The sequence below is a fragment of the Homalodisca vitripennis genome, chromosome 4 (genome assembly GCF_021130785.1).
Source record: "Homalodisca vitripennis isolate AUS2020 chromosome 4, UT_GWSS_2.1, whole genome shotgun sequence".
NCBI lineage: Eukaryota > Metazoa > Arthropoda > Insecta > Hemiptera > Cicadellidae > Homalodisca > Homalodisca vitripennis.
In genome coordinates this window covers 203,489,056-203,510,057 of record NC_060210.1, presented here as the reverse complement: position 1 = coordinate 203,510,057, position 21,002 = coordinate 203,489,056, and the positions used below count along the sequence as shown (strand labels likewise).

At 37.9% G+C, this 21,002-nt stretch overlaps 1 protein-coding gene across 1 annotated transcript in view; it reads right to left on the bottom strand.

Moving 5' to 3' along the window:
- LOC124360919 (sorting nexin-13) overlaps nt 1–19,421 on the bottom strand; it is a 109,927-nt gene extending 90,506 nt beyond the window's left edge. Inside the window, exons 1-6 of the mRNA XM_046814920.1 lie at nt 19,265–19,421; nt 15,979–16,091; nt 15,743–15,827; nt 9,158–9,285; nt 6,683–6,766; nt 2,397–2,617 (exon numbers count right to left, since the gene is read on the bottom strand). Of these exons, the coding sequence (XP_046670876.1) occupies nt 2,397–2,617; nt 6,683–6,766; nt 9,158–9,285; nt 15,743–15,827; nt 15,979–16,091 (631 nt within the window). The 5' untranslated portion in view covers nt 19,265–19,421. The remainder of the gene's footprint in view (nt 1–2,396; nt 2,618–6,682; nt 6,767–9,157; nt 9,286–15,742; nt 15,828–15,978; nt 16,092–19,264) is intronic.
- Between the last annotated feature and the right edge of the window lie 1,581 nt (nt 19,422–21,002).

The following is a 21,002-nucleotide window of genomic DNA, read 5'->3' as shown; positions in this document are numbered from 1 at the left end:
AGTTTACTTTTAGGATATTTCAAACTCGTAAAACCTGAAAAATTCAAATAGCCAGATGACTTTCAAGACACTAATCAATAATTCTCTTACAAATTAATTTAGAATTGGTATTGGTATTTAAAGTTTTGTTTTATCTTGAATAGTTGAGGAATGATGCCAAAAATACTAATTTTCACAACATTTTGTTGCATTACAGAATTTTGAACAGCTGTATTTGCCGTAGGTTCTTAGTGAATTATTTTTTATTTAATCACTGTGGACGAACTTTGGATGTACTAGTACGCACCTGAAACCAAAAAATATATCACCAGTGGAAGGGGTGCACTGTTAACTCAGCTGGGAGGAACTGCAAAGGAGTAATATCTATTGACTACTAGGAATAGAATAGAATTGTTACAGGTGCATATTACGCATTGTTACTGAACAGATGAAAAGTTGAATTACAAACAAATGTCCACAACTGGCCCACAGACTGGTTCCATCATAACAGCACACTAACTCACTCCTCCGGAGTTATGGTCGCAAAGAGAATGGAGGTAGAGTTCCCCCTCATTCACATCACATCACCCTACATTCACATCACCCTACATTCACATCACCCTACATTCACATCACCTTACATTCACATCACCCTACATTCACATCACCCTACATTCACATCACCCTACATTCACATCACCCTACATTCACATCACCTTACATTCACATCACCCTACATTCACATCACCCTACATTCACATCATCCTACATTCACATCACCCTACATTCCAGAAATTTGACGGATTTAAAAAACAACAAAAAGTATTTATTTTGGCAATTTCAAATCTGCAATGACATATAGAATTGTTAACTGGGGTAATTCACCATTCATTGAACATAAGTTTTATACTCAAAAGAGAGCAAACCAAATCGTAGGAGATTTAGAGTTTAATCAATCATCCAGAGCCCATTATTCTAATCTTTAAAATTTGACAATGAAAATTATGTAAAAGTGGACATTTTAAACTTCAAAAATGTACATAACACGTAATCTTTACTCTCTACCTTTGCCTACACATACAACAACCCATTTTAATAGAACCTTTTCTTACAATAGTCTGCATTCTTTTAATAAACTATTTTTAGCATGCAGAGTGATTCATACATTAAAGGGTGAAAAATACTATAAAAGAATCTAAGGTTCAAACTGAAATTTACACTTTGACGACTTTAGACCACAAAATAATGAAGGTGTGAAATATCAAACTGAACCTAGTTTAGCTTGCTAAAGGGAGTGAAGGGATGGACTCAGGTTTAGGTTTAAGGATTTCTTCATTTTGTTACCCATTGGTATGATCCCATCTTCTGATCTGTGTGGGTACTCACTCTTGGTCGCGACAGAGGTAACCATTAACTAGTAGGTCTGTGTGGGTACTCACTCTTCTCGTTGTCAGCGTCAAGGCAGACATGGTCGTGACAGAGGTGACTCTCCTCCATCGTCAGCTCCAGGTCAAAGAAGAGTGACTCCAAGTCTACACCTCCTCTGGAGCTTGTCCCTCCCTTCATCTAACCATTAACTAGTCGGTCTGTGTGGGTACTCACTCTTCTCATTGTCAGCGTCAAGGCAGACGTGGTCGTGACAGAAGTGACTCTCCTCCATCGTCAACTCCAGGTCGAAGAAGAGTGACTCCAAGTCTACACCTCCTCTGGAGCTTGTCCCTTCCTTCATCTAACCATTAACTAGTAGGTCTGTGTGGGTACTCACTCTTCTCGTTGTCAGCGTCAAGGCAGACATGGTCGTGACAGAGGTGACTCTCCTCCATCGTCAGCTGCAGGTCGAAGAAGAGTGACTCCAAGTCTACACCTCCTCTGGAGCTTGTCCCTCCCTTCATCTAACCATTAACTAGTAGGTCTGTGTGGGTACTCACTCTTCTCGTTGTCAGCGTCAAGGCAGACATGGTCGTGACAAAGGTGACTCTCCTCCATCGTCAGCTGCAGGTCGAAGAAGAGTGACTCCAAGTCTACACCTCCTCTGGAGCTTGTCCCTCCCTTCATCTAACCATTAACTAGTAGGTCTGTGTGGGTACTCACTCTTCTCATTGTCAGCGTCAAGGCAGACATGGTCGCGACAGAGGTGACTCTCCTCCATCGTCAGCTCCAGGTCGAAGAAGAGTGACTCCAAGTCTACACCTCCTCTGGAGCTTGTCCCTCCCTTCATCTAACCATTAACTAGTAGGTCTGTGTGGGTACTCACTCTTCTCGTTGTCAGAGTCAAGGCAGACGTGGTCGCGACAGAGGTGACTCTCCTCCATCGTCAGCTCCAGGTCGAAGAAGAGTGACTCCAAGTCTACACCTCCTCTGGAGCTTGTCCCTCCCTTCATCTAATTATTACCTAGTAGATCTGTGTGGGTACTCACTCTTCTCGTTGTCAGAGTCAAGGCAGACGTGGTCGCGACAGAGGTGACTCTCTTCCATCGTCAGCTCCAGGTCGAAGAAGAGTGACTCCAAGTCTACACCTCCTCTGGAGCTTGTCCCTCCCTTCATCTTTGCCCGGGCCTGTCGAAACAGTCGGAGGTGTGAGGCTGCATCGTCCACCAGCCCAGTAGTCAAGTAAGGGATCCAGTCCACATCCTTCATCCTGTACATTAGAAAAATTGAGAAATACAAAATTTGGTATTTAACAGCTTTTGGCACATGAAAAATTTGTGTGCTGTAAGACAGTGATAAATTTTCTTCGTGTTCTCCAGACACACATAATACAGATTATGTTTCCTACTATTTTAAAATATAATTCTTTAAGTTAAAAACTCTATAGAATCATAAATTCAATGACATAGCTTAAATAAAGCTTTATAAAAATTTAATTTAATACACTTAACCTTTGTCTGCCATCTTGGGTCAGTTATTAAACTGTGTTTCAGCATATGTGCTTTACCACATTTGCATGTTGTTCTTAAATAGTTGTAAAATCCTTTTTTTTTCGAATTATACCATGTTTTGTATTTGTTATAGAAAGTATTGATTTTAAATTATAAATTACCATATTAATGTTTTTTAACACATTTATGATATACTTTTCTTATTGACCAACAGCATTAACAATAATTGCTTAACTCAAACTCAGCATCAATCATACCACAATCCCGAATACACAAACCCAAATGTTAGCAATTAATTTTATTAATTGTTTAATATTATATTACATCATCCCAAAATTTTTATAGGCATTTGCAGTCATTTCCACACTTTAAGAGATACGGATATACTTAAGACTATGGTTTAAAAAAAAAAAACACACTGGAAAATATTTAAATTATCAATCCAACCGTCAAAAATCTGTCAAAGGAAGGTTCATTATTTGACAGAACAAAGAGCTTATGCTCAGATAAAGATGGATTATAAGAGGAGTTGAAGAAAGTTGAATCAGATCTTAGACACAATGGATACCCTCAATCAGTAATAAAAATGTGCAAAATAACCATAAGAATCATTCCTGAGTCAATAAATCAGTGATAAATTTGTGTTTATGTCAATCACTTATGTGCCCAGTTTATCACAGAAAATTAGAAGAGTAGGTAGAAAGAATTCTAGGTATAACAATCAATGAACAGTCGTGTGGCCATGACTGTTCATTGATGTATGACAACGACCCGTCCCTCAGCTCGGTGGGCCACAATCGTGGCCATGACTGTTCATTAATGTAAGGACAACGTCCTGTCCCTCAGGTCGGTGGGCCACAATTGTGGCCATACCTGTTGATTAATGTAAGGACAACGTCCTGTCCCTCAGGTCGGTGGGCCACAATTGTGGCCATGACTGTTCATTAATGTAAGGACAACGGCCTGTCCCTCAGGTCGGTAGGCGACAATTGTGGCCATGACTGTTCATTAATGTAAGGACAACGGCCTGTCCCTCAGGTCGGTGGGCCACAATTGTGGCCATGACTGTTCATTAATGTAAGGACAACAGCCTGTCCCTCAGCTCGGTGGGCAACAATTGTGGCCATGACTGTTCATTAATGTAAGGACAACGGCCTGTCCCTCAGGTCGGTGGGCCACAATTGTGGCCATGACTGTTCATTAATGTAAGGACAACGTCCTGTCCCTCAGGTCGGTGGGCCACAATTGTGGCCATGACTGTTCATTAATGTAAGGACAACGGCCTGTCCCTCAGGTCGGTGGGCCACAATTGTGGCCATGACTGTTCATTAATGTAAGGACAACGTCCTGTCCCTCAGGTCGGTGGGCCACAATTGTGGCCATGACTGTTCATTAATGTAAGGACAACGGCCTGTCCCTCAGGTCGGTGGGCCACAATTGTGTCCATGACTGTTCATTAATGTAAGGACAACTGCCTGTCCCTCAGGTCGGTGGGCCACAATTGTGGCCATGACTGTTCATTAATGTAAGGACAACGGCCTGTCCCTCAGGTCGGTGGGCCACAATTGTGGCCATGACTGTTCATTAATGTAAGGACAACAGCCTGTCCCTCAGCTCGGTGGGCAACAATTGTGGCCATGACTGTTCATTAATGTAAGGACAACGGCCTGTCCCTCAGGTCGGTGGGCCACAATTGTGGCCATGACTGTTCATTAATGTAAGGACAACGTCCTGTCCCTCAGGTCGGTGGGCCACAATTGTGGCCATGACTGTTCATTAATGTAAGGACAACGGCCTGTCCCTCAGGTCGGTGGGCCACAATTGTGGCCATGACTGTTCATTAATGTAAGGACAACGTCCTGTCCCTCAGGTCGGTGGGCCACAATTGTGGCCATGACTGTTCATTAATGTAAGGACAACGGCCTGTCCCTCAGGTCGGTGGGCCACAATTGTGGCCATGACTGTTCATTAATGTAAGGACAACGGCCTGTCCCTCAGGTCGGTGGGCCACAATTGTGGCCATGACTGTTCATTAATGTAAGGACAACGGCCTGTCCCTCAGGTCGGTGGGCCACAATTGTGGCCATGACTGTTCATTAATGTAAGGACAACAGCCTGTCCCTCAGGTCGGTGGGCCACAATTGTGGCCATGACTGTTCATTAATGTAAGGACAACGGCCTGTCCCTCAGGTCGGTGGGCCACAATTGTGTCCATGACTGTTCATTAATGTAAGGACAACAGCCTGTCCCTCAGGTCGGTGGGCCACAATTGTGGCCATGACTGTTCATTAATGTAAGGACAACGGCCTGTCCCTCAGGTCGGTGGGCCACAATTGTGGCCATGACTGTTCATTGATGTAAGGACAACGGCCTGTCCCTCAGGTCGGTGGGCCACAATTGTGGCCATGACTGTTCATATGGACTGTATGGACATATCGACTCTCAGTTCGGTGGGCCACATGTAGTAGCCTGACTATACTGTGCAGTTATAAAATTCAATCCTTATCCAGTTGTGGCTAGAAAGTACAGCAATCTGAAGAATCAAGAATCTTCTACCGTAATCCTTCATAAAAAATCAATTGACATAGTTATAGTTTGATAAAATATGCCTAAAAAACATACAATATAATATAAAGATATAAATTTAAACAATGGCCTGCAGGATGTATTGCAGGCTTTGAGGATAGAGACGAGATAACTACTTTTGTTGTTAGATCTTAGCAAAGCTTTTTACATTGTACCTCATAGGAAATTTAAATCATTATGGGCTTGAAGATGTTGAATTGTCTCTCTTTAGTTCATATTTGTATGATAGGTAGTAATTAATAAGTGACCAGAGGTCTGATCTTAAGAGGGTGACAAAGGGGGTTCCCCAGGGCTCAGTTCTGACCCCCTTCTTATTCGTGGTTTTCATTAATGACCTCCCAAAATTTACTCAATGAGTCCTTTATGCTGACGATGTGTTCTAGTAAACGTCCTGAACTTATCTCACAATGATGAATTATATGAAAGAGAGCTCCTACCTTTGGTTTACTGCTAAGAGCCTAAGCGTTATTGAGGATAAGTCAGATATCACTTAGCCTAGGTACCAACTCTGTGATAAGTCTGTCAAGTTATTAGGTCTCCATCTTGACTCTAAGCTCACTTGGAGAACCCATACTGATGTCTTATGTACTCGTCTATCTAGAGTTATCTTTTTACTTTAAAAAGTTACACTTTGTACCAGTTCCAATTTAGTTTTAAAGGTACATTTTAACACCAAAAGTTTACTATGTTTACGACATCATAAAATATATATTTATGATATATTTTATTGTTGTATTTTCCATTTTTTAAGTTAACACATTAAGATTTTTATATAAAATTTTAGCTCCTTAAAAAGTTATATCAAAAATCTGCAGTCGCCAATGTGTTAACCAAAGTCATGTACTTTTCCCAGTTGAATTACTGCTATTGTAATTGGTCCTGCAGAGGCCTGAATACATATTTCCTCAATGGGTTATGAGTCCCTCATACCCCTATTCTTCTGTGGTTCACACAGAGCTAGGCAGGTGCAGAACCACACTTTTATTTCTGAAGATATAGAGCAAAACTTCTAAAAGTGTCAGTATTTCTTGATCTTTAAAAAGACGTCAATTATTGGAATTAGATGTAATTTGTTCTATAAATTCTGCATGAGGCGAACATCCCAAGAGTTCAATACCGGTTTCATAACAGAAAACACATGTTATATAAGATGTGTTAAACTTCAGAAGTTACTAATTTCTGTAAGAACATTCAATGCCCAACAATGATGTGATAGAGGAGTACAGTTAGTTACAGACCTGTTAGCGAATGAGATGATGACTCGCTGAGCTGTGACATGGATCTGGTGAGGAACCTCTTCGTCCGAGCTGAGGCTGTCGTACCTGCATCACAAACTAAGTCAAATATTCTCCAATAATACTACTTCATGTAGTACATTGGTTATAAACATAACAAATAATTCTACACACCATTACATACTTTGATCTAGTATTCATTACATAATTCTTGTTATTAACCATTTGTCAACTCAATAAACATGAATACAAGTATTTCTATAGTTAACAGGTGAATCAAACATCAGTGAGTCTAGCAACCGTCAAGTTAAGTTGGCAAATATTGACTTTACTCAAATAAACAATTTGAACATGTGCGATCACCAATACTTATTTTGTAAGTTTTTGAGTTTTCAATCATGAATCAGGAATTATCTCTAGATGAACATGTTTTACTAATTGTGGTGGCAGATAGATGAAACTTATATCAATGTGAAGACAGGATCAACTGGAGTATACAGTCCTGTGTACAGTGCTGCTTCCAGTCCGGTGCACAGTGCTACGTACAGTGCTGCATACAGTCCTGTGTACAGTACTGCATACAGTCCTGTGTACAGTGCTGCATACAGTCTTGTGTACAGTGTTGCATACAGTCCTGTGTACAGTGCTGCATACAGTCCTGTGTACAGTGCTGCATCCAGTCCTGTGTACAGTGCTGCATACAGTCCTGTGTACAGTGCTGCATACAATCCTGCGTACAGTGCTGCTTCCAGTCCGGTGCACAGTGCTACGTACAGTGCTGCATACAGTCCTGTGTACAGTGCTCCATACAGTCCTATGTACAGTGCTGCATACAGTCCTGTGTACAGTGCTGCATCCAGTCCTCTGTACAGTGCTGCATACAGTCCTGTGTACAGTGCTGCATACAGTCCTGTGTACAGTGCTGCATACAGTCCTGGGTACAGTGCTGCATACAATCCTGCGTACAGTGCTGCTTCCAGTCCGGTGCACAGTGCTACGTACAGTGCTGCATTCAGTCCTGTGTACAGTGCTGCATTCAGTCCTGTGTACAGTCCTGCGTACAGTGCTGCTTCCAGTCCGGTGCACAGTGCTACGTACAGTGCTGCATACAGTCCAGTGTACAGTGCTGCATCCAGTTCTGTGTACAGTGCTGCATACAGTCCTATGTACAGTGCTGCACACAGTCCTGTGTACAGTGTTGCATTCAGTCCTGTGTACAGTGCTGCATTCAGTCCTGTGTACAGTCCTGCGTACAGTGCTGCTTCCAGTCCGGTGCACAGTGCTACGTACAGTGCTGCATACAGTCCTGTGTACAGTGCTCCATACAGTCCTGTGTACAGTGCTGCATACAGTCCTGTGTACATAGTGCTGCATACAGTCCTGTGTACAGTCCTGCGTACAGTGCTGCTTCCAGTCCGGTGCACAGTGCTACGTACAGTGCAGCATACAGTGCTGTGTACAGTGCTGCATACAGTCCTGTGTACAGTGCTCCATACAGTCCTGTGTACAGTGCTCCATACAGTCCTGTGTACAGTGCTGCATACAGTCCTGTGTACAGTGCTGCATCCAGTCCTGTGTACAGTGCTGCATACAATCCTGCGTACAGTGCTGCTTCCAGTCCGGTGCACAGTGCTACGTACAGTGCTGCATACAGTCCTGTGTACAGTGCTCCATACAGTCCTGTGTACAGTGCTGCATACAGTCCTGTGTACAGTGCTGCATCCATTCCTGTGTACAGTGCTGCATTCAGTCCTGTGTACAGTGCTGCATTCAGTGCTGTGTACAGTGCTGCATCCAGTCCTGTGTACAGTGCTGCATTCAGTCCTGTGTAAAGTGCTGCATCCAGTCCTGTGTACAGTGCTGCATTCAGTCCTGTGTACAGTGCTGCATACAGTCCTGTGTACAGTGCTTCATTCAGTGCTGTTTACAGTGCTGTATACAGTGCTGCAAATAGTCCTGTGTACAGCGCTGTGTACAGTTCACGTTCTGGTCCCGTGCACTGTGACTACAATCACAAAGATAGCTTTGTATGGGTCCTATGCACTCTCCTATAGTTCGTTAAATAAATATAATATAACGATTTAAACTTGTCCTTAAAGTTAGCTAAGAATTATGTTATAGATAAAAAGTTAAAAGAAAACAAAGAGGAAAGTTACAAATTAAAGTTTAGCCACTGAAAAACAAAAGATAGTAAAAACAATGTTCCCAAAACAAACCCATCAATATAAGCTGTAAAATTAATTAATTGCTGCAAGCAATTATATTTAATTTTAAGCTGAATTAGGACCAAAAAATGATTTAATTTGTTCCTCTTAAAATTCATGGGCAGGATCCTAGAGCATTTAGACACAAGACTGTAGTCTTTAACCCTTCAATACAACCAGTATAAAATTGCCTTGGGTCAACTTAATATAGTTTTTTCACTTATCCCATGATATGTGAGTCATGAATGTATCCAATGCCTTATATCTAATTTACCAAGGATATACGTAGTCTCGGATCAGGTAGGTGAGGATGCCTTGCAACTGCTCATCTATGATCTGAGAGCCGGTCAGTCGTCGGTCGGACTTCAGCTGAGATCTGGGTTTCCTCATCACCGCCACCACCTACATCAAGTTACACTATTCAATACAGAATATTGTGCTCATCTATGATCTGAGAGCAAGTCAATCGTCAGTCAGATTTCAGCTGAGATCTGGGTTTCCTCATCAACGCTAACACCTGCATCAAGTTACACTATTCAATACAGAATCATGTTCTCATCTATGATTTGAGAGCAAGTCAATCGTCGGTCAGATTTCAGCTGAGATCTGGGTTTCCTCATCAACGCCAACACCTGCATCAAGTTACACTATTCAATACAGAATCATGTGCTCATCTATGATTTGAGAACAAGTCAATCGTCGGTCAGATTTCAGCTGAGATCTGGGTTTCCTCATCAACGCCAACACCTACATCAAGTTACACTATTCAATACAGAATCATGTGCTCATCTATGATTTGAGAGCAAGTCAATTGTCGGTCAGATTTCAGCTGAGATCTGGGTTTCCTCATCAACGCCAACACCTGCATCAAGTTACACTATTCAATACAGATTCATGTGCTCATCTATGATTTGAGAGCAAGTCAATGTCGGTCGGACTTCAGCTGAGATCTGGGTTTCCTCATCAACGCCAACACCTGCATCAAGTTACACTATTCAATACAGAATCATGTGCTCATCTATGATTTGAGAACAAGTCAATCGTCGGTCAGATTTCAGCTGAGATCTGGGTTTCCTCAGCAACGCCAACACCTGCTTCAAGTTACACTATTCAATACAGAATCATGTTCTCATCTATGATTTGAGAGCAAGTCAATCGTCGGTCAGATTTCAGCTGAGATCTGGGTTTCCTCATCAACGCCAACACCTGCATCAAGTTACACTATTCAATACAGAATCATGTGCTCATCTATGATTTGAGAACAAGTCAATCGTCGGTCAGATTTCAGCTGAGATCTGGGTTTCCTCATCAACGCCAACACCTACATCAAGTTACACTATTCAATACAGAATCATGTGCTCATCTATGATTTGAGAGCAAGTCAATTGTCGGTCAGATTTCAGCTGAGATCTGGGTTTCCTCATCAACGCCAACACCTGCATCAAGTTACACTATTCAATACAGATTCATGTGCTCATCTATGATTTGAGAGCAAGTCAATGTCGGTCGGACTTCAGCTGAGATCTGGGTTTCCTCATCAACGCCAACACCTGCATCAAGTTACACTATTCAATACAGAATATTGTGCTCATCTATGATTTGAGAGCAAGTCAATCGTCGGTCAGATTTCAGCTGAGATCTGTTTCCTCATCACCGCTACCACCTGCGCCAAATATTTAATCTGATGTAAAACTTATGATCAATTCAGATGAAAAAATTAGTTGGAACATCTAAATTAATTAAACATAACATTAACAGCACTGTATATATAGAGGATACTAGAAATATCTATCTCCCATGCATAAGCCAAACTGTACAACCAAACTGTGACAGATTTAATAATTTCAGGACCACAAGACCTATTGTCAGAACTGTTGTTTTATATTGTAAGGAATTACTTATGAGACTTTCAGTTACAGCCATTGTATAGATGAAATTAAGTAGAAAATTATACTATTGCATTTCTGGTATAGAAAAAAAACTAAACTCAACTGTAATACACAAAATTATTCTTATTGGTTGCACCTCTTGAAATGCTGTGTGGAGTCAACTACAATTACGACCAATAGCGATCAATACCACTTCTATATCAGACTTCAAACCGTATTTCTCTGCCGATAAGCTTACTAATTTGATTAGAAATAAAATATTTCGTCCCTCCAATATAAACTGAGCCACAACCACAGGACTCACATGGACTCAAAGTGTACACTGTGACATCGTGCCTAGCACAGATCTCCCAGGGCTGTTGTAATTCTCTGCCGATTAGCTCACGAACTCGATTAGATATTAAATATTTCGTTCCTCCAATATAAACTGAGCCACAACCACAGGACTCACATGGACTCAAAGTGTACACTGCGACATCGTGACTAGCACAGATCTCCCAGGGCTGTTGTAATTCTCTGCCGATTAGCTCACGAACTCGATTAGATATTAAATATTTCGACCCTCCAATGTAAACTAAGCCACAACCACAGGACTCACATGGACTCAAAGTGTACAATGCGACATCGTGACTAGCACAGATCTCCCAGGGCTGTTGTAATTCTCTGCCGATTAGCTCACGAACTCGATTAGATATTAAATATTTCGACCCTCCAATGTAAACTGAGCCACAACCACAGGACTCACATGGACTCAAAGTGTACACTGCGACATCGTGACTAGCACAGATCTCCCAGGGCTGTTGTAATTCTCTGCTGATTAGCTCACGAACTCGATTAGATATTAAATATTTCGACCCTCCAATGTAAACTGAGCCACAACCACAGGACTCACATGGACTCAAAGTGTACACTGCGACATCGTGCCTAGCACAGATCTCCCAGGGCTGTTGTAATTCTCTGCTGATTAGCTCACGAACTCGATTAGATATTAAATATTTCGACCCTCCAATGTAAACTGAGCCACAACCACAGGACTCACATGGACTCAAAGTGTACACTGCGACATCGTGCCTAGCACAGATCTCCCAGGGCTGTTGTAATTCTCTGCCGATTAGCTCACTAACTCGATTAGATATTAAATATTTCGTCCCTCCAATATAAACTGAGCCACAACCACAGGACTCAAAGTGTACACTGCGACATTGTGCCTTACACAGATCTCCCAGGGCTGCTGTGTTTCCATAATATTCTCTCTGTGTGTGCCAGAAAACAAAACTGATTTTGCACTGGAGGCTGACACTTGGCCAGATGATGTCCTTGTCAAAATGTTTCGAGCTCCTCGAAGACCAGTTGGCGATGAGTCTTTTTTGCCCAAGACCTCCTTGGAAAAGAACCCAACATAAGATTATCCGTGTCGTGTGGTGTAGATGATTCGTATAGTAGTGATCTGACTGGGCCTATTGAAAGTTTAAAAATTGTATCTAGACATTGTAAAATATTGTCAGTCAATGCTCAATCCCTTGCGGATAAACTGTTTGAAGTCGAGATTTTACTTTCTGAAAATGATTGTTCTATCTTTTGCGTTTGTGAATACTGGTGAAATGAAGATAATAAGAACTACATCAAAATAAATGGCTATTTGTGTGCAACAATGTACTGTCGGAACACCAAGTCAAGAGGTAGTGTTGCAGTGTATGTTAAAGAAGGTTTTAGTTTCCAAAAAATAGACGTTAGCCACTTGTGCCAAGAAAGTGACCTTGAGATTGAGTGTGCAAAGGTAATGTTGGATAACTTATAAGTCCTCTTAGTCTCTCTTTATCGTGTTCCTGATGGAAACCGTAATTCATTCTTTGAAGGACTGGAAAGGCTAATGATCCATTTACTAGATTGTTATAGTCTACCCATTATTATGTGCGGGGACTTAAACATTGACATAAGGTTACCGTAAAACTTTTCATTACAGTTTTTGGGTATGCTTTGTTCGCACAACTGTTACTGCCTTAACCTCGAGGTATAGCACGTATTGACAATGTTTTTTCAAATTTGCCAAAATTAACAATTAAAACTGTGGTGCTTTACCCACCACTATCAGATCACAGTGCTCTTTTGACTATTGTTCTCTTGCCTGACTCCTGCACCAGTGCGCAGAATGTGCGTTTGTTAAGGAATTTTAATAACCATAACCTTGACATTTTTTAACAATCTCTTGGAAGCATAAACTGGGAGGAAGAATTTCAGCAAAATTTCAGTAAGTTTGATATTTTTTTCTACTTATTCATAGAAAAAATGGACAAATGTTTTTCTTTTAAGACTGTTGAATTCAGTGGACAGATGCATAAGAATTCGGTTCCTAAAAATTGGTATACTGTTGTTGTATGAAGAAAAGACATGTAGAAATGTACTATGACATCTACTTATGGGCCCAACGTTACAATATTTACATTGAAGCTACAAAACGTTCATATCTCAATGCGAAGAATAATTATAAAAAATGTGTTCTTCAGGCAAAGCTAAAGGCAAACGCAGATTCTATCGCTGCTGCTCCAAATCAGTGTAAAAGAGCTTGGGAATTAATATCCAATTCTCAACAGAGAAGAAAGCCAATGTTGCCTGAAGTCAACCATCTAACTCCTGAGATCTTCAGCAATTTCTTTGCATCTTCGGTGGAAGAGGTCCGCAGCTCTACTGGTTCTTCTACCTAGCAAGTGTAGAGATATCTTTGATATCAGCAGTGATCTTGTAAAAAAAGTACTGTTAGTAATAGTACAGCCTTTGACAGTCTGTGTAAACGAGTGTCTAGATAAGGGATTATTCCCATATGTACTCAAGTTATCCAGAGTTGTCCCTATTTTTAAGAAGGGCGACCCGTCTAGTCCTTCCAGTTATCGACCTATCTCTGTGGTGCTTGTTTTCTCCAAAATTATTGAGAAAGTCGTGATACACTAGGTTAATCACTATTTTGAGTCCAACCAATGGTTTTCAGAATCTCAATTTGTCTTCAGGGGTGGCCTGTCGACAGTGAATGCGGTCAGGGGTCTGGTGGAGGCCGTCCTTGGTGGATTTGAAAATCGTGCGGGTACGGTCGCCACCATGTGTGATCTGACAAAGGCCTTCGATTGTGTTCCGTGTGACATTCTTCTCATGAAGCTAGAACATTATGGCGTTGATGGTGCCGAGCTTAACTTATTTCATAGCTACCTTAAAAATCGCACTCAGCAAGTTTGCTTGGAAACAAACTTTCTGAGGTGGCAGGGGTAGAGAGTGGAGTACCACAGGGCTCGGTCCTTGACCTTTTTCTCTTTCTAGTCATGATAAACGACCTCCCAAAAACATTTCTATATGTAAGTACTCTTTTTAACCAAATTGACAACAGTCTCAAGGAATGTGAAAACTGGTTTGATAGCAATGGTCTTTTGTTAAATGGTAATAAAACGCAATCTGTTCTTTTCACTCTTAGCTCTCTAGAACTTGGTTCACAAGATATAGGCTTTAGCGATAATGTCAAGCTATTAGGAATCAACATTGATTCAAAACTCTCATGGGGTTCTCACATTCAGGGTGTGTGTAGCAGGCTGTCTAGAGTAATATACCTTTTGCGTAATTTGAAGAAGTATAACCCAAAAATGTATTTGAGAATGGCCTATTTTTCCGTTTTTCATTGTATAATCTCTTATGGTATACTGCCCTGGGGTTGTAGTACAAGTACAAAATACATTCTGTTACTCCAGAAAAAAGCAATCAGAATAATTACTTACTCTTATTATACAGCTCACTGCAGACAATTGTTTATAAGTGAACAAATACCCACAGTTTTTAATTTGTACATATTTTATTGTCTTTGTCTAGTTAGAGTTAAGTTGAGGATTGATTCTTCCTTGTTTAGGAATGACATTCACAACTACAACACCAGATACAGAGATTTACTGGATTTACCTCATGTTAGGCTTAGCAAGACACAAAACTCTTATTCTTACGTACGTTTAAATATGTTCAACAAACTTCCTAGAAATGCTTGTGATATTGATTTAAAATGTTTTAAAACAAAATTGTTCAGCTGGCTACTGAGGAATCCTTTTTACAGTGCAAATGAGTTTTTAGATCTTTCAACCATTGACAATAGCTTTAATTGATGACCTTGCCTTATCTGTGATATTACTGTTTAACTATTTTGAATGTTTTGTATATAATGGAATTTTTACTTTTATTAATTGATGACCTTCCTTATTTGACATAATTAACTATTTTGAATTCTGTGTATATAAAGGATCTTTTAAATGTATGTTTTTACTTTTTATTATCATTGTGCATTACCTTAAATGGAATTTTAAGTCTTAATTAGTTTTGTCCATCAAATATTGATTAATCGGCCATTTGTTAATTGTTAGTTTTAATTTTATGCGAAGAATTGATTTTATTACTTGAACTCTATTTTAACTTTAAAGTAATAAGTAGTAACTGTAAAGATATAAGTAGTATTAACTATTATTTGTTTTGTAATGCCTTGTGGCAACTTGACGTCAACTGTACGAGTTACCTACTTGTTTTTGTTGCAATAAAGACTTTGACTTTGAATTACTTATGTAATTTTAAAGAATTTAGATAGCTAGTTGTGAAAAAAGAAAGTAATTCAATACACTGCAAATTGGACGTTCAAATGTTATACTCGTGTGGCCCAATACATCAGACCATTGGGTAGTAAGGATTAAGGAAATAATTACAAGATGCTTAGACAGAGAAATGAGTCCTGATACCAGCAGAATAATATTTGCATTTATAATATTATTATATTTAATGAGCTATATTGCTACAAATCCATAGATAAATACACATTATCATAAATTTGTTCTTATTCAAATCAAAAAAGTATGGTTTCCATTTTACTGATCTTAACATGTAATTAAGTACATGGTAACTATAAAACTATGGAATTAGAGGTGGCAGAAATATTGGCACCAAACATTCTGACATACCTTGTACAGCCCGTGGCTCTCAGTAATATCCTTATATACATCACCCATTGACTTCTCTTGTCTCGTGAACAGAAGAGCCAAACCTCTGCAACATAAAGTGTACAGTGTGAAAGGATAAACACTATGCTGAGGGAAGTAGAACAATAGGAGTAGCTCACATTTATATTTCAAGCTATGCATACGGCTATCAATACTTATCAAATGATAACAAGTTACTGCTATGTATAGCAACTTACCCGAAGAGAACAAATACTATGGTAAGGAAGGTGGAAACACAGACCACAAATCCGAAGGTGGTGATAAAGAGAACAAAAGTAAGACCTGTCCAGCCCCATACTGTCACTCTCATCTGTAAAACAAGTTAGATAAAGTTACTACAATTTTCTTGAAAAATTCTCTTACAAATCGTCCCTGATACTTTTGATATTTGGTCTATAATTTTTTTAACACAACTTTGAAGTTTTCAAATGAACACTCTACATAGAAAAAGAGCTGGCATTAATGAATTGTAAATAACTAGAATTTGGGTTCTAATGGATAATATGTTACCCTGATTCGATTATGGTGGTGGCCGCTTACTAAACTGCAATCTAGGATTTCTTTTTTTCCGGTCAGTAAATATAAAATTTGCCTTAGTCCCACTTCGTAAGAAAAAAAATGAATAAAAGATGTCGAGGAGATTTATGGATAATAAATATCATCACTAGCTAGGCCTACAGGCCAAAATCAAAAATTTGTTACATTTAAGTTAAACTTCATGTAGCTTTATATAGCCTACATACAAAGGACCTTACACCAGAAAACACCATGCCAGGTAACAATCATCCCAATATTTGCTCTTTGTACACCATGTTTATCTCTTAGTATTTTATAGAACGTATAAATATATTAGAGAATTTTCAAAGTATGTATGTATACTTTGTAACAAAATAACAAGTTTCATTGACCATTTTCAGTTAATTCAGCCTGCTACAAATAATTAAAAAAATTAAAATCTTATATAAAACTAAATTTTTTAAACTAGGCTATAGACTATTACAATTAGGATGGTTTATGTACCATGTTGATATGTTTAACTTAGAAAATTATGATCTACTTTTCAAACATAAGTATTACATAGGGTCTAGTATTTTCTAGTTTGCTATGAAAAGAACTTATCCTAAATATAGCATAGGTTAGTTAAAGACAAAAATAAAATTTTTACACATTTCATACAAAAGACTGTAAATTGCTAAAAGAGACCACCAATCAAGAGAAAAATCAACTGATGGTTCAGAGGATAAACTATCACAGCTTCAACCTCTATTTTGATTTAAATTTATTCATTTTATACTTCTATAATTTACAAACTGCACATTACATACCTATTGGGTACAATACGATAATCAGACCCAGTTTTTTATTGATATTGACAAACGATACTTAATTAAAACTATCAATATAATGGGGTAGGGTACGATAATCAAACCCGGTTTTTTATTGATATTGACAAACGATACTTAATTACAACTATCAATATAATGGGGTAGGGTACGATAAGCGGACCCGGTTTTTTTACATCGAAGAATGTAATCATCGATACCTAATATTCGCATCTCAAATCCTAGACTATCAATCGATATAAAAGTATCTATAGTCCTCAATAACAATCATATTTTAACTTAAAATATGAATTTAATATTATTACAGTGATGAAACAAATTATTATTTTAACCAAAATTAGGAAAACTGAAGACGACCATATTTGCTCCTTTCACAGTTACAGTTGTTTGTTTCCCATAAATTTCACATAATGGGGTTTTCGGTACGAGTCCAACATGTTGAAGTCACAAAAAACATGTCTTATCATCTTTCAAAGCAGTCGTTTAGTTTTCTAAAATTGACTGTCATTTTTAATAATAAAATGTTACTTATAAATAATTGAAATATTACATTACAAGTATTATTTGAAAGTGTTTACAGCTGTTGATGTAAATTAATCAAGTTAATGTTTCAAAATAATTAATCAGTACCGATTGATTATATGGACGGTTATGATTAAGTAATATCGTTTGCCAATTTCAATACAAAAAACCGGATCCGCTTATCATACCCTTACCCATATAATGAACCAATATTAACTTTTGAAAATAACAACTAACTTGTATCAACAGTTTTCATATAACAAACGTATTGTGTTTATATACAATACACAGTCGATAGCTCGTACAGGACCATGAAATGAAGTTTAAAAAGTGGCATATTAGCTGACCTGCTTGCAGATTATCTGTGTATTTGTACAAAAGAGAAATACGGTTTTCTAGAGAGGATTATTTTAACACTTTTTGAAACAGGTTAACCCTTATCACGCGTATAATGGGAAATCTCGCAAACAAAGTTTTTATTATTTTCGTAAAACTGCCGATAGCATGTCCGTACCTCAGACAACAGCGCTCGATTCATTGTTCTCGGCTACCCGTTACCGATCCAAAACTGGTTGTCATAGCAACTGAACACCATTCTGACCTGCGCACTGGCGCATCTTACGGGATTTCCCGTGTGGTGAGAGTGACAATGCTGTTCACGAGACCTGCATGTAAGCTTGTTCCTGTGTTGAGTTCCATGTTTTACGTTATTTCTGAACATTTTTACAGTTATATTATTTCAAGAATTGTGACTGCAATTTAAAACACTTCATGCTTCAAAGTGTTTCATTCACAAAAATATTTTTGAAATTGGCAAATTCCATGTTTAGTTTTTTTATACATTTTAAACTGTAAAAAATACAAGTCTTTAAAAAATTCCGTTTTAATGTTTTTTTTCCTGTACTAACTTTAGAAATATTAAATCCAATAGAACTTTAAAGAAATTAAAAATTTATTTTTTACGTTAATAGCACGCTAGGGCAAAATATAGGAATTTGTATTCAGCGCTCTAAGCATTAATCATTGCTACCCTGGAAAAAACAAATATTATGCATAATTTGTATTTTCTGTTCTAAATGTTTGTTTGATCGTTATAGCACCTTTATTATTTATGAGATTGTCACTGTGTGAATTATATTAATTTCAAATATGATTGTTATTACTATTATTATATATACATAGGCCTATAATAATATGATTGATAGTCATATTCGATATATGAATATTAAGTATCGATGATTATATCAATAGATATAAAATCAGGGTCCACTTATCGTACTTTATCCTCCTTATCCTATCTACTAAGAGTGAATTAACATAAAATCACTTTATCCATTTAACCTATAAATAAGTTAGTAGGTTTAAATATTTAAGTACATTTTGTTTAAGCTTATAGCTCTAAAACTTCATGCTTAATATTTTTAGATATAAATTATAAGGCTTTTTGTAGCCACTGAAAAGAAATATATACCTATAAATTAAAATAAAAAATAAGTAAATGCTGATATACAACATTGAAATATTGGTTCAACCCACCAGTTGAATTGTAAACAAAACATACCATATTCGTACTTAAATGGAAGAATAAAAAAATTTACTTACACTGTAATTAACTTACCCCTGTAACTTACTGTTTTTTATTAACAGTAAACAATTATTCGTAATTACTTAAGTATTAAACACAATTGATTTTTAAACTTGTTTTTGCCTTTGAATACTAGAATTAGTGACATTTCCACACGTCAAGTCAGCTGATTGAAACCGAACAGTCTGAAACTGAATCATGGACAACAAAGTGATCTTATCAAGGCCACAAATTCAACAAAATACAATTAATGGAATACAAATTCAAGGACAAGGCATTGGCTCCCATTTTCCACAAACGATTGTACAGAGTTAAAAATATGAACGTTAATACTGTATAAACAATATAATTTATCATCCATTTAATTGATCCCACTTTGAAGGCCCTATTACATATTTCATTTAATTAATGGAGAATAATTTAGTCCCTTTAATAAATACATTATGAAAGTATTATAAATTCAGGAGTATAAAGTTTGCAACAAAAAGGTTGCATAGATTGCTGGCTCTAGACTGTACTGTATGTGGACAGGACTGAAGATAGCTATGGTTAGAGGATTTTTATGCCACGTTTTTTGCTCAACCCACCTTGCTCACCCACCCTTATACGTGCACGAGAAATTAAAATGGTCCGTTGTATAAGCTACTTCACAGTTCACTGCAAACTACGAATATTTAAAAATTATACAAAGGAAAAATTTAACCGAATTTTTCATAAGTTTAATTTTAATTGACAAATACCAATTTTCGTTCAAATATTATCTTTATAATAATTATAACGTGTCTATAATGAACGTCATCAGTTAAAACCCTAGTTACGGGTAATTGCCATTAGTTTCGTTTATGTTGGTCTAATGGGACATCGGTTCTGTTTATACCGTATGAATCCCAATCTCTTATACGTTAATACAGTAAACAAAAGATATACTATTAAATGTATACTTTCGTTTAAATGTTATCTTTAAGTGTGTCTATAATAAACGCTTAGTCTACGATTAAAACTTCAATACATGTAATTGTCATTAGTTTTATTTACTCTTGACTATTGGTACATCGGTTCTGTTTATACCATATGGATGTCTAGTTGTTTTTTAATATTTTTTTACTGTCTCTTTGCATAAGCTCTTGGTTATGCTGGTTTGTTTTATTACACTGTGGCTGCTATCCCTGTATGATTGGACCTCCCTGGGATTTGAACCCGTGATCTCTCAGTTAGAGCGACGTGACTATATCCACTAGTCTACGGTGGGGGACATCTCTAGCCGTTATATGTTAATACAGTGGAAAAAAATATGCCATTAAAATTTCTACTTTCAATAAAATGTTATCTTCATGTGAGTCTATAATAAACGTCTATGGTTAAAACTTCAGTGCATTTATTTGTCTTTAGTTTAATTTACGCAGAACTAATAGAACATCGTTTCTATTTGTACCGTATTGATGTCTAGTTATTGAACACAAAAACCGTAAAACATTTACCATTAAAATTTCATTTTTGTGTGAATATAATATATATTTCTGTGCTGCAAAGTGATTATTTTTTATAGATTGTAAACACCAGAAAGAGTAAATGATGTCATACAACGTATAATATACAGATTTTGTAGCAGAATATTTCTTAGTATTTATTCCAAGATAGTACTTAATAACTCGACCATTGACGTTGGGTGACAGATGGGGTTGATAAACGGCAGGTGTGGGTCATGTCCCAACCGTCTCCCCCCGCGATTTTGCGGGTGATTGCGTGCTAGGCAACTACCTGCAACATTTAC